Source organism: Neopsephotus bourkii, unplaced genomic scaffold (genome assembly GCF_033783945.1).
Source record: "Neopsephotus bourkii isolate Nb327-2 ecotype Australia unplaced genomic scaffold, CSIRO-AGI_Nbou_v1 NB_53, whole genome shotgun sequence".
Classification (NCBI taxonomy): Eukaryota; Metazoa; Chordata; class Aves; order Psittaciformes; family Psittacidae; genus Neopsephotus; species Neopsephotus bourkii.
Genome location: NW_026900570.1, coordinates 14,044,058 through 14,068,244, shown reverse-complemented (window position 1 = coordinate 14,068,244; position 24,187 = coordinate 14,044,058). Strand labels below are relative to the sequence as shown.

The 24,187-nt window shown below is 41.0% G+C and overlaps 2 protein-coding genes across 7 annotated transcripts in view; one reads left to right on the top strand and one right to left on the bottom strand.

Moving 5' to 3' along the window:
- The window catches only part of MLLT10 (MLLT10 histone lysine methyltransferase DOT1L cofactor), a 129,629-nt gene extending 112,145 nt beyond the window's left edge, over positions 1-17,484 (top strand). For 4 of the 6 annotated variants that reach the window (XM_061351880.1, XM_061351864.1, XM_061351894.1 and 1 more), the window contains 7 exons: positions 2,780-2,934; positions 4,848-5,036; positions 5,443-5,531; positions 5,657-6,018; positions 13,220-13,322; positions 13,955-14,167; positions 15,857-17,484. In XM_061351880.1, coding sequence (XP_061207864.1) covers positions 2,780-2,934; positions 4,848-5,036; positions 5,443-5,531; positions 5,657-6,018; positions 13,220-13,322; positions 13,955-14,167; positions 15,857-15,925 — 1,180 coding nt within the window. In that variant the 3' untranslated portion in view covers positions 15,926-17,484. The remainder of the gene's footprint in view (positions 1-2,779; positions 2,935-4,847; positions 5,037-5,442; positions 5,532-5,656; positions 6,019-13,219; positions 13,323-13,954; positions 14,168-15,856) is intronic. The other 2 variants (XM_061351872.1, XM_061351887.1) reach the window with 2 other exon arrangements.
- Positions 17,485-20,353: 2,869 nt separating this feature from the next.
- Positions 20,354-24,187, bottom strand: part of DNAJC1 (DnaJ heat shock protein family (Hsp40) member C1) — a 110,278-nt gene continuing 106,444 nt past the window's right edge. Inside the window, exons 10-12 of the mRNA XM_061351964.1 lie at positions 22,773-22,821; positions 21,865-22,346; positions 20,354-20,569 (exon numbers count right to left, since the gene is read on the bottom strand). Of these exons, the coding sequence (XP_061207948.1) occupies positions 20,501-20,569; positions 21,865-22,346; positions 22,773-22,821 (600 nt within the window). The 3' untranslated portion in view covers positions 20,354-20,500. The remainder of the gene's footprint in view (positions 20,570-21,864; positions 22,347-22,772; positions 22,822-24,187) is intronic.

Here is a 24,187-nt window from a genome sequence, read left to right as displayed (position 1 = left end):
ATGATACCTCTGAGGCCACCTCAGTCCACTATTGCAGAGCTTCCTTCAGCAGATGGAACCTGTAGTATTTCACAAAGAGCAGATAGCTTTTGCTTGGCAGTAGGTTTGGTCAAGAACAAGACAGAAAAGGTGTGTGTGGGAGGGGTGGTGGAGGAGAAACTACTGCTGTAGTTCCAAAATGGAAAGATAGAAAACCTTGGTCTGAAGTACCTAGCATGGAAAAAAAACAGGTAACTTACCCATTCAGTTAAGTTCAGTAGTCAGCAAATTTCACCCCTGGTTTGTGTAATACGGAAGATCAGGCGTATGTCAGTGTTTATAAAATGTGTAGCAAATTCCACACCTCCCCCAATTAAACATTTTTGGTTTATATATGTGTAGTGTATATATAAAAATGATTATTTAAAATACCATTTATAGTGATTTAAAAGGTAACTTCAAAAATCTGCCGTCCGAAAACTTAGCAACTCTGCATGTTACCTGCTTTGTCTGTTACCATTATTTTCCTGCAAGTTCTGACTCTGTTCCCTTTGAAGCTTATGAGATACATAAATAACACACTTCTCCAAAAGAACCATGTCATTTTCAAATAGTTGCTTAAAATAAAAACACTTGCAGAAACAATTGTTTGCTGTTGGTGACGCAGCCTTTTGGAGAAGACATATGTGACTCATGAGCTGTATGGCCATTTCAGATCCATATTGTTATATCTTTGTTCCTCTATATAACCACAGTGTTTGATGTTTAAGCTGTCATATTTAAAATTTTAATATCTATATATGAGAAATATAAATATAGTTGGTATACGTGAGCTGTTCCTGTTTTGCAGAGGAATAGCTGCGTTTCCCAAAGTGGCACCTGAACTTTTTTTACCCTGTACTTAACCTTTGATTTTAAAATGTATTATGGAATACCGGCATCAAAATATGTACATATGCCTATGTCTAAATGCCCGTATGCCTCGATATCTAAATTCCAATTAATACTATAAGAATATGAATAACTGTACTGCAGGATTAAACAAAAAACAGTTTTGAAAGTAAGCAAAGTATGAAACATGAAGCAAGGGATTCCCTTCTCAGTGACAGCATTGGACCCGTGTATATAGCACACTTATAATCCTATTGGAAACGATGGTTACATATTATTTGGAATAAGGATTTATCCTTACATGCAAGATCATGTCTCGTGGGTGAGTTCAGCTGGGAGGATGGACTGACTAATGTTGAGATACATGAAAATCTAGATTTCATTTTTTTTTTCTCCTTCTATGCAGACTTCCAATGAAGGATTACAGAGGGTTATAGAGTCATGTGTTGCTTTGTTTCTATCTTTGTGAAATTGATGCAAAACAGTCGTAAGCCCAAGAAGAATTTTGTTAGTGATTTATAATGCAAATGGTGCAATCTGCTAGAGTAGCTTATGTGCCCTTCAGAAGCATGCCTACAGGGAAGGAAGTTGCTGGTGGTTTTCTGTATTTGTTTTCTGGTTTTGGTTTTGTTTGATTGTGTTTTATTTTTCTTTTGTTTTTTAAAGTGTGGTGTTTGTGTGGAGTGAAGTACATCTGTTCAGAATGTTTCCGCATAAACCTTCCTTCTTATCACTTCAGCACATTGTGTAAACAACTAGTTTTAAGGGTGTTTTTGCCATGTCTGTGCTGAACTGTTAAATGCCGTTGAGTTGTCATCTCTTGTCAAAAAGCACTACCTTGGTTACCCATTCATCAGGGCTTTTTGTTTTAACAAGTGTTTTTCTTCTTTCATCCTGTGTGCAAAAGAGGAATTATTTATAAATACTTACAGAGCTCTTAAGTCACCTACTTAAAACCTTTTCTCTAAAAATTGCTTTGCTCTGGTGCCTGCAAAATGCTTGACAGTCATTAGGTAGCTAATGTGCTGTGACCACTGCTTATTACGCTAATCATAATTAGCACACTGATTTCCTGAACTCTGTATGTTGTCCTGTACTGGGACTCTGGTGGTCTTGTTGGTAAGTTTGCACTACATGTAGAACATGGCTGTGATCCTGTAACGGCACCAATAGTTACTGCTCACAGGAATAACTAATACATAAGAATCTGAATCTGAGCTCACTGCAGTTGATAGAAATACGAAACAAACTAACGAACCAAAATCCACCAGCCAGCCCAATTAGTGGGCTTTGGTGTTGGTCCTGTGTGAGAAATGGAACCATGCACACATGATGCCAGAATCCCAAGTCAGAAATACACTGAGCATCTGGTTTTGCTCACAGGCTTAATTCTTCTCCATCTAATGCAAAAGTAGCCCTCTCGTAGGTCCTGAGGGGGAACAAGTTAGGCAGTGGGATTATATATGGCCTTCCTATGTGGAAGTACCATTACTGTGCTGATTTTAAGAATTTTGTTTTATTTTTCCAGATTTCCCTGGGAAAAGTTTGAAGATTTTTTTAATACAGGTGTTTTATATATGCATATACAATGTTTTACTGCTGTAGAAGTATGTATTGTGTAATTTAATACAATGCTGTTTGTTGGGTGTTAAGTTAGTCTGTGTGCAAGAAGAGGTTATGTGCTTTCTCAATATAAATTCTATTGCTGTGAAATATTACGTCTTTATTATAATGCGTTGGCAGTGAGAATCAGGAGTTCCTAATGATTTTGAGGAATTAACTTAGTCTTGAAATTGTAAGATGTGTAGGTGCTAGGGACTGATGTAAGGTAAGAAACTTCAACAGCCTTTTACTAATGCTTTTCCTTCAATTCTTTTCTTTAAACAATAAATGGCAATATTTTCAACAGATCCCCTGTAAGCAGCTTGCAGATTCGCTATGATCAATCAGGGAACAGTTGTGGGGAAAATTTGCCCCCAGTAGCAGCCAGCATAGAACAGCTTCTGGAGAGGCAATGGAGTGAAGGACAACAGTTTTTATTAGAGCAAGGCACCCCTAGTGACAGTAAGTACTCGCATTCCATTTATTACTGCTTTTGTTAACTGTTATTCAGAACAACCATTCCAGTGCTTGTCCAAGAACTTAAAAAAAACCTTATTTTCTGCTGTGAATAGAAATTTAGCTGTAGTGTATAATGTAACTGTTGTGTATAATTGTAATGGAGTTCTTAGTGTAGCCCATGGCTTCAGTAGATTACAAAATAATTCCTTACAATTACTACATTTTCATGGATGGGGAAATGGTGTCATGCAAGAGGAAGTGACTTGCAGATCCAGCTGTTTGGTTGCAGAGTTCGGACATTAATTCTGGAGTCCTAGATCCACTCCTGTAAATAGCATGGCACAGTTCCCCAGTTTGCTTTACATCGTGTGATACAAACTGGCATAATAATTTATTATCGCTATATTGTTCATTTTTTAAATCTAAACTGCCTACTTCTGTTGCTGTTCTAAGAAGTATTTACAAATCTTAGGCAGGTGTCCTGCTAGGCTTTCATATCTTTCTTGTGCTCGAATTCTCAAAGCAAGCAAATCATTATTTTCTCAAGTTATGTTTAATAGAGCGGCATAGTCCAAGAATGAATATGTTAAAAGCATAAGTGACGAGTACCTGCATATTTATGTGGATCTCTATGTTCTACAGCATATCAGCATTAAAGACAATGATTGAATGCATTTTAATTATTATTTTTTTAATATCAGGTTAGAGTTTATGTTATTTTTTATTGACCGTATTATTCCTCTCATTGGTAGTGTAAAGTGGTATCTAGTTGGTATTTTTTATGAATGGTATCCTGACAAAAATGCTAATTGTGAGGAAATTCATGCAGGGATAATCCTTTAAACATGATAGCTGGAGGACAGGTTTAGCTAAGTCTTATTGCATCTCATTTGGGCTCACTGAGGGTTCCTTTGTATGTTCTTGAAGAGGAGGGATAAAAGCTAAATCCTTGGGAAATGACCAGATGTGCCTATACCAGTAGACTTATGTCTGTAGTAGGCCCAGAGGTCATGTTAAACAAATACAATTTAGAATTAAAAAAAAAAAAAAAGGGCAAAAAAAAGCAGTCTGTCCCTGTGGCTTCACAGTCCCACTGTAGCACCAGTTGGGAAATGTGAGTCCTGAAACCAGAGCGGAGTTTGGGAAAACTCTGCTTGGTAAAAATCAGGTTAGTGCAGAAAGATGATGCCCTTTTCATGCAAAAAGGGGTGGTAACTGCAGTGCTCACACAGTGCTCCCTGCTGGGTGATTTGTAGATCGCCACTCACAGCACATGGGCTCTCCTGCTCCCACCAAGGTGTGTTGTGATCACTTCACGTTGGATGACATTTTATTCATTCTTTCTGTGAGTTTATGATTCGCTGTACGAGGTATTAAAAGCACAAAATCTCCCTTTTCACAAACTCACTTGTTTTTACCTACGTGTTGTTGGTTGGATGTGTTCATAGTTGAATGCAGTTTTGCCAAACTTCGTCTGTTTTGGTACTGTTTAAAGTTTCTAATAGTGCAGCTGAAATAGATTTTTCCCAACTACGCAATTAACCTGTGCTACTGGAATAATGCTATTTTCATATTCTGGTTTGGGGATCAGTTATCATGTACCGCTGTTTGCTTAAAATGACTGTCAGCCTTAATGATGTGACTTTATCTGTATTTAAGCCAGGGTGTAGCTATATTGCAAAATTACTATCACATGTTATGTACTTTTTTCCCCGCGCTTTAAATTACACAAGATTGATCCTAAATCTTTCCACTTAAAGTCAAATTTCTGTAATTTATCTCTCCATAATAATTTTATTTATATTTTCCATATGACTTAATGCTGGTCTTAAAGTGTAATACAGAAATTAAAACAATGGAGATATTATTCGTTCTTTGAAAGTGGTTGTGAAAGATAACATGCATTTTTACCTTAGTTTTAGGAATGCTGAAATCATTACACCAACTTCAGGTTGAAAATAGGCGGTTAGAAGAACAAATAAAGAATCTGACCGCTAAGAAGGAGCGGCTTCAGCTACTCAATGCACAGCTTTCGGTGCCCTTTCCAACAATAACTTCAAATCCTAGCCCTTCTCATCAAGTACATGCCTTTCCAGTACAAGCAGGTAAGTAGAGGAGAGTATGAATGTGTCAGAGTAACTCAAACACGTATTTCTATGAAATAGCTATTTCATCCACATATGCCATTGATGGAGGGATTGCACGTATGTGTAGGATGAATATAGACATAAGTATTGTTAATGTATTTAAATGTTTGAAAGTCAGTGGGAAGATTTATAACAATCATTGCTACTCATTCCAGTGCAGTTTCTCTTTTTACTTCAGTCTGGAGCACATCTGTTTGACTAAATAGATTCACCGATTATTAATATTTTAGTCTTCAGAATGATTTTAGGGTTGACTTTTTCTGTGTTTATCTTTGACATTATTTTGAAATGTCAAATTATTCTGAATCTTTTCACATGTTACAGAAATTTAACCTCTGTGTGTTTTTTGAAATAATTACTTTAGCACCTAGCACTGATTCCTTGAACAGCAGTAAAAGCCCTCATCTGGGAAACAGTTTTTTACCGGACAATTCTCTTCCTGTATTAAATCAGGTAATTTTTATTTGTTTCTTCCAAACTTAAACTTGTTACAAGTTAACTCCTCATAGTCCTTGCATTGTGCTGTTAGGTGAAATCTTATGCAGCTGAGGGGGTTTTGTTGTTTGTTTTTACACCAGGAGATAACCTCCAGCGGACAAAGCACCAGCAGTTCATCAGCTCTTTCCACTCCACCACCTGCTGGGCAGAGTCCAGCTCAGCAAGGCTCAGGAGTCACAGGAGTTCAACAGGTCAATGGTGTGACAGTGGGGGCACTAGCTAGTGGTATGCAGACTGTAACCTCCACCATTCCTGCAGTGCCTGGTGTGGGTGGAATAATTGGAGCACTGCCAGCCAGCCAGCTGGCAATCAATGGAATTGTAGGGGCTTTAAATGGGGTAATTCAGACCCCAGCAACAATATCACAGAACCCTTCTCCTCTCACTCATGCAACCGTGCCACCCAATGCAACACATCCTCTGCCAACCACGTTAAATAACAGGTAAGAATTTGGTGGTTTTGTTTCCCCTGGTAGTACTTGCTGTTCTTCAGCTTAGCTAGATTTTTTAACTGTCCTGTTCAAAACATACTGTTTCTTCCTTAGGCTGTAGTTGTTCTGCTCCTGATCTGTGAATGAAAGTAAGAGAACATTTAGTGGAAGCATGAATACTCAAGTTAAAGAAGAACTGTTTTCTGTTTAACTTTTGGAAATCCCAGTGCCTGTTTTTTAATCAAGTCACATTCCCAAACAAATGTAATTATGCAAATATGCTTCAGCTCCTTTTTTTTTTAGTTCAGAAAACAATATTCTTTCTTCTGCCAATTGTTCTTCCAGGATTAAAGGAGAGCTGGAAAAGCTACCATTTGTTGCACTAAGAAGGGGGGAGGGGAAGAGGAAGAGCAGTATACGGTCATGTAATTAAAGATGCAACAGGCATAACTAACCGGAGCGGTAGCACCGGGTTTGCATGGTGTTTTCAGTCCTCTGCATCTGACTCCAGAGACAAAAAAATTTGTTTTTCAAGTGTTGTTCCTAAGGATTTGTAAATGCATAAAAGGAGCCATGTTTGAGTGTTCGTAACAACTCTTCCCCAAAACCAGGTATCCTCACTAGCATAAACTGCTGCTGCCTGAGCTGCAAGGCAAATGGGTAACAAAAGGAGACAGCTGCTTTCCCCCAAGGGGAATGGGCTGCTTGGTCTGGAAGTATTTTGGGATAGAGCAGAGTCTGGGATAACTCATTCTCCCTCCTCCCCTTCTTCACCCCCCCCCACCCCCCCTCCCCCATATTGTCTTTTGCTTAGGAAGGAGAAGTACAGTTCTATGTAGAAAGAAATGCCTGCAAACAGGGAGTGGATTACTTGCCTTTAAGTAGAGTTTATTTTTGGAGATTATGGTGGATTACATGCCAAAAAAGGCATATGTGATTGGAATGATGCAAGGGTTCCCTAGTTCTGTAGCTTCTTTTCCCAGTTCTTTCCTTCCTGCTTGTTTGCCAGCTCCTGAATGTTTGTGTACCATACCAATGTGTGGTGTTGCTGCAGCAGGCTCATAAAAACTGTATTGTATTGTTTTGATGTGCTGTTGTATTTTCACTGAGGAGGTTCTATTTCTCATTGTTTGTATCATATAGGAACATAAGATTTCATAGGTTAAAAGCCATTTTGTTAATGAAAGATGTTTTTTTTTTCTTGAGTATCAGAGGTCTGCTGAAAACACAAGAGTTTTACATTACTATCCCCAAACTTGTGAGGAGTGAGAAATGCTAGGCAAAATCAGTAAAATGAACCAGTTGTATAATGCTTTCTACTTTCAGGTAGTGCCAGAATATACTGGTCATGCTGCTGTTTTCTCATACAATATTGTTTATACACAGGTTATATATTTCTGACCATATTGCAGAAATTTTACCTCAAATTATTATTATTTTTATTAATATCTCTCTTAACTGCTTTTACTTGTGAATGTGTAGCCTAATGGTAGACTACTCTGGTTCAGGAAGAACACTGCAACTAGTGTCTTGCTCATAAACTCTCATTCTAACTCTTAGCATAGTCTGGAATACTCCAATGATTCCCTATTTCCTGTTACAAGTATATGATGTACAACTCTGCCAGCATTTCCATTTCGCTGTTCCTGTTCTTGCATTGTCTCTTTCTGCAGTGCTTCCTCAATAATACTTACATAAAATTAATATTTATATTAAATTTAAAGGTGCACTTTTCACACCATTCCCTGCTTTATTGAGCTCATGCAGATGATTTGCTGAGCCCCTTCCATTTTCTGTGAGTTTCCAGTATTTCTAGTTTAGAAGGAACTAGTTTCCTCTAGGAAGAAAGTTGAGGCTGAGCAAGCACTAATGCTGATGAGTGCTAATGTGATTATAGCAGTGATGTGTGCGTTCCTCAGTCCTGGTGCTTCTGTTAAAAACACTTCAGTGAAAAATGCATAAAAACTTTCCTGTTGCTGGGAACTAAGTTGTGAGGAGGCTCTGGGATGACTTTGAATGAAGGCAGGAGCAGGGGAAGTATTTTCCACTGCTTGAGATTATTCGTTCTGAATCTACATGGACACGGCTGGTTCCTGCCACTCTTGAGTTCAGTGCTGTTTCAGTGGCAACTGTTTTGACTGTTTCTGTAATGTTAAATTCCCCTGTAGGTATCACTGTTCTTTGAACTAAGTGGGAAGGTTCAGTGATAACAAGCATGTGCAGCCATGGAGGTTGGCTACTGTGCTGCTCTCTGAACCTGGTTAGATTGCATGGTGGTGATCAGTTTGGAGGTGCTTTAAACTGGTATTAGCCAGATGATGTAAAGCCACATGAGAGTTCAGCCCTACTTTCTAACTTCGGTATCTTGAGCTGAATTCAAAGACTTCCCAGATGTTCCTGTAAGTTGTTACTTAGAGTATCCTCCCAGTGTTCAGAATATGTTTGGATGGTTTTGTGTGAAGGATAGCTAGATTATTCACCCATACAGGAAGACTTTATGCATACTGTCCTTATTCATGTGAGCTTTTTGACTGTGGGATATAGGGAGGTCAGAAAACACTGATTTGCACTCTGCTGTTCGAGAGAGTTTCAAATTTTATGTAAAATAGCCCACATCCATTTGGCAGAGAAAACTACTTGAACCTTTTCTGGGAACAAGATGGCTTAATACAGATTGCTCTCAACAGGGAGATTAAGTAATCTGAGGAAAAAGATAGGATTGTTTCTTTACAGTCTCGCAACCAGAGAAGACTGTAGGATGGAGAGTTTCAGGCTGATCATAGACCTGTTAATGAAAGCTAGAAACTATTACCAAAGCTGAGCTGGTTTAGAGGAGGCTCTGGTGAAATCCAGTGAACTGAACTGCTGCTTCTGCAAAGCGTGGGAGCTGCAGTGTTTTGTGGCTGAAAGTATTTTCTTTCAAGTGCCAGTGCAGAGCAAGCGAGGAAGGCAGAGCACATAAAGAGACAGGAGAACAGCAGCAGAAAAGAGAAGTGCAAAGGTAAAACATGATATAGGAATAAGAGAAAGAATGGGATAAAAGAATGAAAAAGCCAGTGGAGAACATCCATTCCAGTATAGAAGAATACAGAAACAGTGAGGTAAAAAGAGAAGAAGGAAATAATGGTAATGTTAGCCAGACTGAAGGTGCTTATTTCTTGCGGTTGTTACAAATATTTTGGATACAATTTAAGCTATTCGAAGGAATTTCAGTTAATCAGTGAGTGTCATTGTCATTGTTTGTCAAACATGTACACAGTTCTAGTTTGTTAGGCCTGAGTTTTCCTGTTGCAGCTCAGGAGGAGTTTCCTTGGATAGGTGAAGTGTCATTTCTGCTGTCTTCAAACATTGCTAGGAGTTATTGGGGAATAAATAGAATGGTGTTACCCGTTTTGTTTTCTGTCACGTTGAATCCCTGGAATGTGTGCACCTGAATGTTACGTGCAGTTCTGACTGTGGAGTTTCAGAAAATCATATAATTCAAGGGGAAAAAGAGTACAGCAAGAATAATCAGAGGCAAAATGGCTTTACAGGACAAGGTCAGTAGAATTGACTTCTTTGCTGGGGATAAAGACCATTGACAGGAGGTTTGAGAACCAGGAGAGTGGTAAAAGTGATGCTAAAGTAGATGATGGGAAATCATAGATTCATTTAGGTTGGAAAAGACCTTTAAGATGATTGAGCCCAACCTTTAACTTAACTCTACAAAGTCCCTAAACCATGTCCCTAAGCACCACATCTACACGTCTTTTAAATAACCTCCAGCAGTGGTGACTATCACTGCCCTGGACAGCCTTTTCCAGTGCTTGACAACCCTTTTGGTAAAGAAATATTTCCTAATATCCAGTCTAAACTTCCCCTGGCACAACCTGAGGCCATTTCCTCTCATCCCATTGCTTGTTACTTGGGAAAAGAGACCAACACCCACCTCACTCCATCCTCCTTTCAAGTAGTTGTAGAGAGTGATAAGGTTCCCATCTAAGCCTCCTTTTCTGCAGGCTGAACATCCCCAGTTCCCTCAGCTGTTCCTCAGCAGACTTGTGCTCCAGACCCTTCACCAGCTCTGTTGCCCTTCTTTGGACCTGCTCCAGCACTTCAATGTCTTTCTTGTAGTGAGGGGCCCAGAACTGAACATAGAATTTGAGATGCAGTCTCACCAGTACTGAGTACAGGGGGAGAGTCACTGACCTTGTCCGGCTGGTTACACTATTGCTGATACAAACCAGGATGCTCTTGTCTTTCTTGGCCGTGTGAGCACAAGTTGGCTCATGTTCAGCAGCCACCAGTCAACACCCCTGGGCATCTTTCCAGCCACTCTTCCCCAGGCATGTGGTGCTGCATGGGGTTGTTGTGGCCCAAGAGCAGGACCTGGCACTTTTCCTTGCTGAACCTCATACACTGGCCACAGCCCCTTGGTCCAGCCTGTCCAGATCCTTCTGCAGAGCCTTCCTGCCTCCCAGGAGATGAACATTCATACCCAATTTCGAGTCATCTGCAGACTTACTGGGGGTGCACTTGAGCCCCTTGTCCAGATCATTGATAAAGATGTTAAACAGAACTGGCCCCACTACTGAGGCCTGGGGAACAGCCCTTGTGACTGACCACCAGCTGGTGTTCACCACCACACTGTGCCTGGCCATTCAGCCAGGTTTTTGTACTCATCCAAGCCATGAGCAGACAGCTTCTCCATGAAAATACTGTGGGAAACAGGATCAAAGTTTTTAGTAAAGTTCAGGCAAACATCCACAGCCTTTCCCTCATCCCCTGAGCAGGTCACCTTGCCATAGGAGAAGGTCAGGTTGGTCAAGCAGGACCTCTCTTTCATAAGCCCATGCTGACTGGACCCAGTTGCCTGGTTGTCCTGTACATGCCAGGAGATGGCAGTCAGGATGTTCTGCTCCATAACCTTCCCCAGCACCAAGGTCAAGCTAAGAGGCCTGTGGTTCCCTGGGTCCTCTTTCTGGCCCATCTTGTAGATGGGGATCACGTTTGCTAACCTCCAGTCAACTGGGACCTACCCAGTTACCCAGCACTGCTGAGAAACTATGGAAACTGGCTCTGTGAGCACTTCTGCCAGCTCTGTCAGGTGGATCTCATCTGGCCCCATAGAATCCATATTGACATACATTTCCCATTCCCCATAGGAAATAATAAAAGCAGCGCAGCACATGTTTCCCATACCACTGGGGCCATCCAATGAAGATGAAACAGTTTGTGTTGCTTGCCCTGTCCCAGCAAAGAGAATGGTGATGCTATGGGTATTCTCATACTGTCTAGTTAATACAAAGTTAAGTGTTAAAGTGATCATGGAGCCAGGCTACAATATGCCAACTACTGTAGAAAGGGAAGATACTTATTATGTCCTGAAGGGACTAAAAGATTGTAGCCTAACTGCAGAATTATGGCTGATAGAAGTTAACGTAATTCTTTGCTACCAGTCAGAACAAGCAATCCTGTTGTCCTGTTAGTCATCCTATGCACATCTTCTTGGTGGTAGGCAAGCACTACTGCTTGTGTCTTCACACAATAACCTCATCTACATTAATACATTAGAGAACAGATTCAGAGCAGCCCTGCAGAGAAGGACTTGGGGGGGGTGTTGGTTGATGAGAAAATGAACATGAGCCAGCTTCAGTGTGTGCTCGCAGCCCAGAAAGCCAACCATATCCTGGGCTGCATCAAAAGGAGCGTGACCAGCAGGTCGAAGGAGGTGATCCTGCCCCTTTATTCTGCTCTCCTGAGACCTCACCTGGAGTATTGTGTACAGTTCTGGTATCCTCAACATAAAAAGGACATGGAACTGTTGGGACAAGTCCAGAGGAGGGCCACGAGGATGATCAGGGGACTGGAGCACCTCCTGTATGAAGACAGGCTGAGAAAGTTGGGGCTGTTCAGCCTGGAGAAGAGAAGGCTGCATAGAGACCTCATAGCAGCCTTCCAGTATGTGAAGGGGGCCTATAGGGATGCTGGGGAGGGACTCTTCATTAGGGACTGTAGTGATAGGACAAGGGGTAATGGGTTAAAACTTAAACAAGGGAAAGTTCAGATCGGCTATAAGGAGGAAGTTCTTTACTGTGAAGGTGGTGAGGCACTGGAATGGGTTGCCCAGGGAAGCTGTGAATGCTCCATCCCTGGCGGTGTTCAAGCCAGGCTGGACAAGGCCTTGGGTGATACGGTTTAGTGTGAGGTGTCCCTGCCCATGGCAGGGGAGGTTGGAACTTGATGTTCTTAAGGTCCTTTCCAACCCTAACTATTCTATGATTCTATAATAGATAATCTTTCACTGTGTTTTGTATTGGCTTCAGATTCAGTTCATTTCCCATAAGATGCAGCTCCTTGTGCAAACGCTAGTGCAAGGGGAGGAGACAGAAACGTACAGCTGAAAGGCAGTACTTAACCTTCCAGTAACAGTATAAACCTGTGTGAAACTACACCTCAGTAATTCAGAGGGTGTTTTAAGTTAGTAAAAGGTAACACTGCTCCCGAAAAAGTAAATCCAGTTGTCTGCCTGGTCTTCTCTTCCAGAATCACCCTTAGTCCAGCTGTTGGTCTTGCAGTGAACTGGCACAGCTGAAGAAACCCTTTATTTCAGACCAGTTCTCAGCTGGACCAGTTCCCTGCCCTGTTTCCTAAATAGCTGCAGCAAGTTTTATGTAGGCATGAGAATAGGCCCTGGAAGTAAAGTAGTAGGCAAGCAGAGAGGCAGCCTGCTTCATTCCACACAGCACCAGCTTGCCCACTTCAAGGCTGAATGGGTTCTTTAAATTACAGACAAGTTACAGGCAATAGTTGCAGGTTTGAATGTAGCAAAAGATGAGAATTAGAAGGAAAGCAAGGCAAAGTAAATGCCAGTTAACCAAGTATTAAAGGTTGGTGCGAGCTGTCTTACAATGTAAAATCTGGCCTTTCTGTATAGTGAATGTATTTGAAAAAAATGTAGAAATGTAATTATTATCAGAGTTCAAAATAACATGCACATTGTGGACTTACGTTATAGAGGCAAGATGTTGCTGTTGCTTGACATAAATGAGACTGGGGTGGTGGTGGTCATATCTAGATATGTATCAAAATTGCAAGTGGGCAGATTACCTGACAGCATCCAGTCAAAATGCTAAATAGGAGCTGTCTATTTATATACATATTTTCTTTGTTTCAATGGAAAGCTGAAGTAAAAAGTTCCCAAACTACAGTATTACTCTCTCAATCCCTACAGTGCCTCGGGACTAGGATTACTTCCTGACCAGCAGAGACAACTTCTACTCCATCAACAGCACCAGCAATTTCAGCAGTTACTAAGTAGCCAGCAACTCACATCAGTAAGTTTACCAGTTAATTGCAGTTCATTCCTCTGTTGTATTCTAAGGCATGGATAAACCCCATGGATGAATTAGAAATGTGTTTGATATTCAGGGTTTGATAACTAGTTTTTCAGTTCCTTCAACCTTTTTGGATCATAGTCATGCTAAATTACAGGGTATCATTGGGCTGTGTGTATTGCTGGAAGAATTGCTTCCTAGTGCTTTCAGTCCTGTTTTGCCCCATGTGGACATGGGGGCTTGTATCTCTCAACATCAGCTGTTGGCAGCAGTTTCCTTGTGAGCTGTCTTTACCTTGCAGTATCTGTATAGGCCACTGGGGAACTGGTTTAGCCATTTGTATGGTTAATTGTGTAGTTTTATTACATTGATAAGCATGGTTTGATGTTCTTCTCAGGCTTAACTTTGAACTCCTGCCTAGCTACTGATTTCAGGGAATTTTATAGGTACTTACTTCCCTTTCTGACAGTCTTGTAGAACTTCATTAGTGTAACCTAAATTAGCTGGGATTAGGTTCAGGGTTGCACTGATTGAAGATCTGGATAAGTGAGAACCCTGGGAGGAGCTATTTTTCAGTAACTAATTCTTGATTTATTTTCTATTTTCTCCTCCCTCTCCTTATATTACTCAAGGAACAACATCAGGCCCTTTTATATCAATTAGTGCAGCAACAGCATCACCACCACCAACACCATCAGTCTGAAGTACAGCAATTGCAGATTACTGGAGGAGCACAGATACCCATAAACAACTTGCTTTCAGGCACACAGGCCTCACCACTTAATGCAGCTTCTACTAACCCATTCCTTACAATTCATGGGGATAATGCAACTCAGAAGGTGACAGTAAGTATATTTCTCACCTCGTTTTCAATGTAGTTACTTCCATAAGGTAGCTAAAAGACAAGAAGCAAATCATGTGCTTGAATTTGCAACTCAAGGGCAGTGGATATTTTTGATTTCCTTATTTCATTTTTTTCTTGAGCCTTGCCCTGCACTGAATGAGGTTTAGAACTCTCCTGAATGTGTAATCACTCACACCTAACCTGTCTGCTGCACACTCCTGCTTCCTTGGATCAGGACACCAATTCTCCTCTTGTAATTACAACTGTGGCCCTAGCCCCCTTCATCCCACCTTCTTCCCCAGCTTTGTGTCCACTATTTTGTAGATCATTCCTTGTACCACCTTACTGAAGGAAGAGTTTGTCCTGGCCAGGCTCCAGGCACTGTAGAAGTGCAGAGATCAGTTGATGACTTAGGAGAGGAGGAGCCCGTTGTTGGGAAGGTGAAATAAAACATTTCCTGGACAGATAAGGAAACAAGACAAAGATGTTCCATTGTCTTCAGCATTTGCCTGTAAGCTCTACCCCAAACCAGAAATTCTTTCTTCAGGGAGTCAGAGAATAGACTTAATTTGCTAAGGGTTATGCAATTAAGAGAGGATGAAGGGAAGGAGTTCGGTCTGTTGTGATGTTGTGGCCACGCTGCAAAGTGCAGGGCTCTGTGAAGGTCACGCTCCATCCCTGTCACTGACTAACAGGGCTCTGCACGGGGCTTTGTTCAGTGTCTCGCCTTCACTGGGAAATGGTCATGATTTGTTCTGGTATGTTGAATTATCTCCCCTTGTTTTCTACAAATCAGTGAGTGGAGTTGAGCGAATGGAGTATTTGGGTTACATCAGCACAAACTATTCTCTGTGACCTTAGTCTGAGTTTCTTGAAATGGCTGTTAGTAAGTTTGGGCAGCGCTGACCGGGCACCACTAGTGTGTTTTATAGGTATGCTATTACAGTCCTAGATTTCATTCTTCCAGCATTTAGCTGTAAACAATTCCAGGAAATCTCAGAACATCTTTTGAAGAAAACTGTTCTTGGAAATAAAATTTCTTTAGAAATTGCTTTTATTTATTTATATTTAAGGTTAGGATTGAAAGAGATTGCAGTGGATTGAACTATTTTAATCAAAAAAAGAATTTCTGACAAATTCTCTATTTGCCAAACGTTTGAATGTGTAAATCTCATTTCTAGTTAGAACAGGTTTTCAAGCGCTCCTGAATGCTCACTGAATGAGATGAGATTTGTGCTTGGTCCTGTTCAGTACTTGCAGGAAATGTCTTTGTAGCAATTCATGACAGACAGTCTTGGCAGGGGCAAGATGGAAACTGTATTTCTGTTCTGATGGAGGAGTATGGGTTTCAGCTCTTTCCACGGGGTAGCAGGGATCACCTGGTACTTGTCTTGACCTTCATGCAGTTCAGAGGAGGGACCAACAGCCAGGAACAGCAAGTCTTGGAATGGAAATAGAAGCAAAACTGGTGTTTTCTAATGCTGGCTGTGATAATCTCCCTGTGAGTTGCTTCACTGTAGGACTATTCCTTTAATTATTCTTTCCTCCTTCTTCTTCTGCAATACATGACGATTCTTTACAATGCAAAAGTTACCGTTCAGGTAGCTCTGGTAAATGTACTCGTCTGCTTCGTCCTTTATATGGATTTAATTTTACCTCCCTCTGTATGTTATAATCTGATTTTTAGAAGTATTTTCTCTTACACAGAGGCTCAATGATAAAACTGGACCAGTTGCGTCAGAGAAGAGTTGACATTTGAATGCTACTTGAGAACTGCACGTCCTGCTGCTAAAGCACTTCATCTGGCTGCAAGCTGCAGTCTGCCTTTCTGCAGATTGAAGAAATGCAACAAGGAACTCTCACTGCACAGCAAAAGGTTAACCATGTTCATAAGGAGGTTTTTGGTAGGCTTTCGTTTGCTTTCTTGTTGCACTAAAACGATGTACTTTTTAATGTTTCAGACTGTGAAGTAGATAAAACTGCAAACCGTAATTATTTTGTCACTATGATGGTACTAAAGTACAGATTCAACCATAGCGAAACATGTACTTGACTCTTCAGTCCTCATCTTAGAAATCTAAAGGCTAGAGAACTGTCTGCAGTCCTGCAGTTTTTGGTTTTGGGGCAGTTTTACAAACCAGACTGACCCAACCCTGCCAGTCTGCTCTGCTGCTGCACTTGCAGTGTATCCTTTTAGACAAGCTGATGGTGGCAGCTGGGACTTGCTCTTTTTTACACACCTGTTTTGAAACCTGACTCATAAGGGAATCCACTTCTGAACTTTTTATTCCTTTAAGTTCCTGTTGTTATATAGTGGGAGTTTTTCCTGAGTAAGAATTACAGTACGGAATCCAAAGTTTATTGATTTTGGTGTAGGTTTTAGATTCTGAGGTTTTTAAAGGAACCGGAGTGGTTCCGGTCACAGTTTTCTTACCAGATGAGAAGGCCGCACTGGAAGAAGTATGTGTCGTGTCTGGCCTAAACCAAGTGCCTGTTGCTACCTCCATGTTGATGAAACGGCTGCAAACAGCTGATCATGCACTAGACGTGTCCTTGTTAGCAGCGGGAATCTGTTGTGTTGCACCAGCAGCCTTGTTCTGCCTTCACTAGAGGTGTTTATACCACTGTAGATAGCTCAGGCAGATTGTTACCTGGGTCCACTTTCACTAATAAATTACCAAAAAAGTGAGTTCTAATTGCCCACTAACACTTACCGGTGGTTGAAACGGGTGAACTTGTGTTCCAACGCTCACGACAGTAGCTGATTGATGGCGTGAGTCTATGCAGTGTGGTGAAGGACAGCTTCAATGGGGTAATGACCACTACTAGTACTAAGGTGGGAGCTATTAGAGGAAACGACCCAGCTGTAATTAGACCTCCACTGTGTACTTACTTGGAAGAACATGTTAATTCTGCAATATGTTTCTTAGTTAAACATTGCACAGTTCTTACCTCATTTCTGTAAATAAAGTTTTGTGAATCTGTTTTGTATTGTGAAGAATTCATAAGAAAACATTGATATTTTGATTTGTAATATTTCTAATTAGTAGATTTAATTGACAAAGTAAAAAAATAATTTATTTTTATATGTTCTGGGGAATTTTTTAAAATGTCACAGATCACTTTTGTAGGTACTTTACAAAAGTACCCCAGTGGTTTATTTTACTTACTCAACCCACTGGTGGATATTCTGTAACAATTTGTACAAAAGGTAAGATGGAAATGTGCTGTTATTTTGACAAGATGTAAAATTCCAAGTGTATGAAAAGATATGTACAAAGCTTTTGTTAATAAACTTTAATAATGTTTATAGTCGTATACACCGCTTGTGTGCACATCAGTCTGGTGGAAGAGCAGACTATTGCTGTTGACACCACAAGACAGGAGCCATTTCAATGGCATGTGACTGCTAACCTTTGTTAAGACAAAGTGTTTAAAACTGATGCAGCTGCAGTGCTGGACTTGTGCTTGCTGGACATAAAAGTGCAGGTGCATCCATGTTTCAAAGAGGAACTGCTGTGAAACTTTTGGACCAAGCAGCAGGAAGATGGTGTTGTCACAGGCCTGTGCCATTTGTATATTTATTATTCCATCTGCTTGAGGCCTAGGGCTGGAATACTTTCTTTTCAAATGGGTAAAAGTGGGGTTCTGAAAGAAGATGGGTAAATGAGCAAGCTCAGAACCAACACTAGGGGAATGTGAAATGTCATCTGGTGCAGCGAGAGGCACCACTAACACCTACCTGGCTCCTCGGCCATCAGGCCTAGAAAAAATACCCCACACTCTTGGGTAGCTGATGACTGGTTTATGCTCTTGGGTGTAGAGACTCAGAAAAGTGGATGTTTCACTGATTAAACCTGTGTCTAGACAGGCTCCAGCACTGGGTGCCACTGTTGTTAGTTGGTGCTATGGAGGGAGAGTATATAGCACCTATAGGCTGGGGCACTGGATTGACTTACACTTCATACTGCTAGACCTGTGAGGGAGAAGCAAAGCCCACCAGCATGAGGCCTGCAGGGAGTTCTGAGTGTCCCTTTGACTGGACTCACAGACAGGAATGTCACATTACTGCTGCTTTATTCAGACCTAAGCTGAAGCCAAAAACTTTACGTGGTTGACAAGAGGTGTCAGTGTCATCACACTCCTGTTGGATCAGTACCATAGAAACCAGCAAGTCCTGCTTTGCGCTGTGTGTTTCTTTGATTTGAGAGGGATGGCCTGAGCTCTGGTGTCAGTCTCCTGGTAAGATGTAGAGAAGCAGGAAAGGGGCAAAATTGGAAATACTTGTGAAATTAGGTGTCAAGTTCAGGATGTTCTTAAAAATCTCCACTTGTTAGAGATGGGTGCCAGAAGCCCAAGATGTTTTATAGCACACACAGTCCTGATGGACCGACAGTTGACAGCAGGGAAATAATGAAAAGGACAGTTCAGACATCTGAACAGAAATCCAATTCGCCAGCCCTGTAAAGAAAGAGACCACATCAAAGCCAAGTTCACGTGAGAGCCAGATGCAATCGAACCCAACCTTGTTTCAATGACTTTGCAGATCCCGACATCAAAGATGATGGGCTGGGCCTGATCTGGCACCAGCTCAGTAGAAGCCGATGCTGCCGTCCCTGTGGAATGCCTCTGATGCCAGAGCAGTCCAAGCTGCTGCCCAGCCCCTGGCAGCAAAGTGGGTGGTGACAGAGCTGCCCTCCAGTGTGTTGGGAACTTCTCCGGGTTGTGTCACAAGAGCAGCTCAGGCCACATGCACTGCAGTTCAGAAGGGTTCCATGGTAATGGGCTTCTGAACTTCCTGCTGCTTTTTCCCACCAAAATCCGCCTTTACTGGCACCAGCGATAACACAGCTTACAGCAGCCAACTATTTCCGGGCAGCCTGTGACATCTCCTATCCTGGTTTATTAACTTTCTCCTTTCAAGCTGTGTTAGCAGGAGCTGCTCTTTCAGCAATATCATCGTGTGATGTTTAACCGACCCGTGTTTCTGATGCCTGTTTTTCATAAGCTGCACTAAAATCTCACTGTTGGTTTCCATAATATTATTTCTACTCAGATTAATTTTTATATAGTTCCAGTTGTTCAAAGAACACATCTGGAACACTGTAACCTTCTCCAGATACTTCTCCCTTAAAGTTTTATGGGAACGGGATGAAACTTTGTGAAATGCTGATATGCCAGAAGCAACACAATCAGCAAACAGTTACTGGAGAAAGTCAGCAGTGCCAAGGGCAGAAAGCTAAGAGAGATTCTCAGCCACCAAGTTCTGATTCTGAGTTCAGGTACATGATCCTCTTTCATTTTAATTTTGAGTTAAAACCATATCAGAGTCCTGGTATTAAATCAGAATTTGAGTGGTAAATAATTCTTTAAAAAAAGCAAGTCCTTAATGTTTCTTGCAAAAGACTGCGATCGTTGCTCTGCTTTATGGATAGAATTTACAGCCCATCAAGTACCCTTTATTCAAGCATTTTAAGCTTTGTATAGCTTACCCAAAATTATGAAAAATAAAACAGCAGCTAAGGAATAATAACTCTTATTACCTAGTCTTCAAATATAAAAGCAAACTATATTCAACGTAGGGTATACACCCCCCCCTCTTCACCTACTGAGGTTAGCTGTAAGTTCTGTACTTAAAAACTGGTCATTAAGTAAATGCCTTATGTATCTTAATTTCTAATGAAAAAATCAAGGCCTTTAATGTGCTTACTCATTTCAGCTTTACCAAATAAAGAGCACTGTCACGTATCACTGTGGATTAGGCTGCAGGGCTGGTAAAAAAGATGTTCTGCTGCAGGTGCATATAAATGTCCATGGAAATTAAGATGAGAAATACTACTACTTTCAAAACATCCCGTGAGGATGATGGGCCGCTTCATGGAGCACAGACGTGCTTATAAGCACATGGTCTTGGATTTATAGCTGCAAGAAAGAAAAATGTATTGAGTGCAGAGTTCAGTTCCTCCTGTGCTGCTGAACAGTTTCAGATCAATTCTCTCTTCAAAACACATACAACTTCTTTATATTCTGCACAGTCACTGGCTGTAAGCCCACCCGATCCAGTGTGCAATTCCTAGTGTGGGTTTTCCTGAAGGACCACTAAGTTTTAAGGCACTGTTATCACCCATCCACATAAGCAGCTCTCCAACACAAAAATACACCTTTGTTCTTCAACACACAAACCAGGTAAGATGGTATGAGATTTATTAATACTCTCTTTTACTAAGGCACGTGATGTATAGAAATACTGAGGTACAAAGATGCAGTTTCCTGCACGTGAGATTTAAAACCCCATTTTGACAAAGTTGAGCTACATCTCTTCTGCTCAGAACATTCAGCTTTTAGCCATTTTTTTCTTTTGTACCAGTTCAACAAGCAGCTTGTATCTTGCTATGCACTCCTCCTAAAAGGAAAAACAAAACTGTTAATCGACATTTGATATTTTACTAGTCCTTTATACATTCTAAAAGAGCTAGGTTCTGGGGCTCCTGAGGTTTGTTTGGGGGTTTTGTTTGGTTTAAAGTTGTGCACTGAATTTGAGACGGAGAATCTGCATCTAGCAGAGTGGATTAGAAAAAATTAACTTGCAGTTTATCACAGGGTCACAGAATGTTTTGGGATGGAGGGGACTTAAAGCTCATCTAGGTCCAAATCCCCTGCCATGGGCAGTGACACCTTCCAGTAGACCAGGTTGCTCAAAGCCCCATCCAACCTGGCCTTGAACACTGCCAGGGATGGGCAACCACAGCTTCTCTGGGCACCCTGTGCCAGTGCCTCACCACCCTCATGTTCTTTTTAAATATTTTTAATATACCTCTAAATTTACATTTATTAATGGATATTTCACCTCTTTAAAGAGCACACAAACCCAAGAAAATAGTTGCCTTGTACTTCTTGACAATGACTGTAAAGGCAATTATGAAACAGTTGGATTTTAGTATCTATTTCAGAACAGTTCTTCTGGTATAAGTGATCCTGCAGGTTGGTGAGGACAAGCTTTAATGGGCACTAATATAGCAGCTACCGACACCAGATACTACTGAACAGCTTCAGAGCCAGGGAAACACTCCAGTTCCCTCCACGTTTCTTGCTCTCACACTGTGTTTGGCACAAATAAAATGGGGATTTTCTGCAGCTACAATGCCTGAGGCAAGCACGCTACACTATCACAACTGCTATGACATCTAGCGCAGACCAGCTATACCAGTGACAATGCTATTTGAAAAAGATCATACTTACAAAAAGGACATTAGATTATTGAGCATTTAACGCTTGCAGATGGATTACTTATTTTTGTTTGTTCATTGAGTTGGGTTGAGAAACGCACTGTAAAAGCGTAAGCAAAGCGGCTCACCAACGTTTGGTTACTAAGTTTGAATCAAAATTTGTTTTAAAATCTAATTTGTCCTGCAACTGAAGACCTGAAAGGCAGAGGAGAGGGAGGTGCTTTAAATGGAACAGGAGGTATTTCAACATCGTCTGTAATAGATCAAGCAAACTGAATTAAGTGAAAATGTATTTTAAATAAAAGCAACAAACACGCCAGTAATGCTTCTTAGGTTGATTGTGTCTGGACTGCTAGGCTAAGTAAAGACCTCACCTTTCTGCACAGACCGTAAGTTCCTAAGGTAATCACAAACTGGTAGAAAACATGTTTCCCCTCTATTTAAGCTACAGTTCACACAAAGCCAAGGGTACCTTGTTTTTTCCAGGAACACACTTTGCTATTTTATCCCAACGGTCCGATGTTCCCTTTGGATACTGCTGCAAGGCCATTTCAAGGAGTTTCTGTTGATTTTGAGTCCACAGTTCTTCCGGGGCACGGCTTTTCTCTCTTTTTCTACTCTCATCATCACTCTCTTCCGCTTGCTCGGTGTTATCAAAATCCTTCTGGCGCCTTCCCCTTCCCTTCTCTTCCGGTACCTCTTTTGTTGCTGGCACAGTCATTTCAGGTGCTTTGACAACTTTTCGTTTGCGGTGTCTAGTTTCACCTGCAGTGGTCTCCTTTTGATCCATCGGGACATCCATCTGCTCTGGGATATGACTGTAGCTCCCCTCCTCCTCCTCCTCTTCCTCCTCTCTTTCTCGCTGGGTGATTATGTGGTCTGGCAAATTCACGTTGACTTTGACATTCTTGGAGTTCTGGGCCAGTGTTTTAAGCTCAGAGAGCCTAATGATACCTGTTACAAGTATTGTTACACTTGTAGGTAAATAAATCACAAGCAGGGAAGCAGAAAAAGCTCTTCTGGATCAAGAGCTTAAAGAAAATGCTTATTGAGAAACCAAGATACTTGTTATGAAGCAATGAACTTTGCCAATTCTGTGAAGTACTAATAAATTACCACACTGATACAAACAAAGATAACAGCTTGAACAAATGAACAAAACCCAAAATAAACTGAGTAAGAAAGCCCAGGAGGAAGCAGTTAAAGGGAAACATCCCCTCAGAATAACCATCAGCTCTTTGCTTTGCTCAAAGTAAGGCAAGGGGGCAAAAGTCCCCAGGGAAAGCATACCCTGGAAGGTACAAAAGCACTGCATTTGCACAGTTCTAATCCAAACACAGGGTTTCGTATAAGCATCACTGAGGATCTAGCAGCACACACCTGGTGTATATGCAACGGAATCCTTCACCTGTTTGGCTTTCATGGTAACCTGCATGAAGACAAAGAAAAAAGGGACTATTAAGAATTACATTATGTGGGCTATTGAAGAAATCATTAGCATTTCACTGCAAAACACCAACATTACATTAAAGATGGGGACACTGATGTTCTTCTGCTGGTCTGGTTCATACATGGATCCCACATTGCCAAAAGTAACTTTCTACACTTTGTTCTTTCTCAAAAACATTCCTTGCTTATTAAAATGATGCAAGATACACATTTCTATTACTACCACCATTATATATCACAGTCAATTGTTAAACCCTAATTTTCTAACCTAAAAATACCACAAGGAGACAGCGGAAAAAGAAACAAATGAGTTATCTTCCATCTATTAGTTTCTCAATACTGAACAAAATAACCCACATAGGTCTGGGTTATGAAGCACACTAATGAACACAAATTTGGTCCCAAAATAACATGTAACAGTTTAACTGCCAAAACCAGCAAAGACACCTCCCAAGTCCTGATATTTCAGTGAGAAAAGTTTATTACTGACAGCCCAAAGGATGAAAAGCGATGCTTCAACCCCTCCATGTACACCAAAATCTGTGTCCTGGGAGAAAAGTAACACCAGATTTAGCATTTTCATTTTAAGTAGGAAAAAAGGTTTTCTCCCCACTCAGAATGGGGAGCTTCCCTGTTCCAGGTTTCTAGAACTCAGTGCAGATAACAAAGAAATCAGGCTGCATTTAAAATTAAGATCCTTTTAATCACTTAGCATCTGTGTTACATCAAATGATCTAGAGTCCAAAATTCAAGTATCACATAATAGCATCTTAAAATTAGAACTCAAAGAAGGATGCTTTTTAATTCCTGAAAATGTTTGATGAAGAGCTGATTCCAGTTTTTTCAATATGAGGTCTTTGTGAAAAAGCTAGAAGTTGAAATCAAGCGGTCTGAGTCACCCATATCAAGTAAAACTTGCAGGCAACACTCAATCAGAAAAAACACTACCTGGGACAGGTAACCTTTGTTTCCTGTTAGGTGAACCTGGGACTTCAGATGTTAACATCTGCTTAGTTTAAGGCAGTCTGCTGCCCAGAGGAAAATCAAAGAAATACAACATCTACAAAGTCAGAAACTCCTCCATGTGGAATCATATTTACCCACCATATGGATCAGTCAGGCCTTCACAGCCACAGCACAGACATCTCCTGGTTTAGCTAACTCGTGTTTGACAATGACCCTCTACATAGGGCAGAGGGTTGTACAGCTATTTGCTGGAAGGAGAAAATACAAAGATTCAGGGGTTTTGTCCTATGACAAGATTCGTGAGTGAGTACTTCAATAGTTAAAATACTATGGTACCATCTGCTTCAAGTCTGTCTGGTTCCTCCTACCCACCTTTCTGC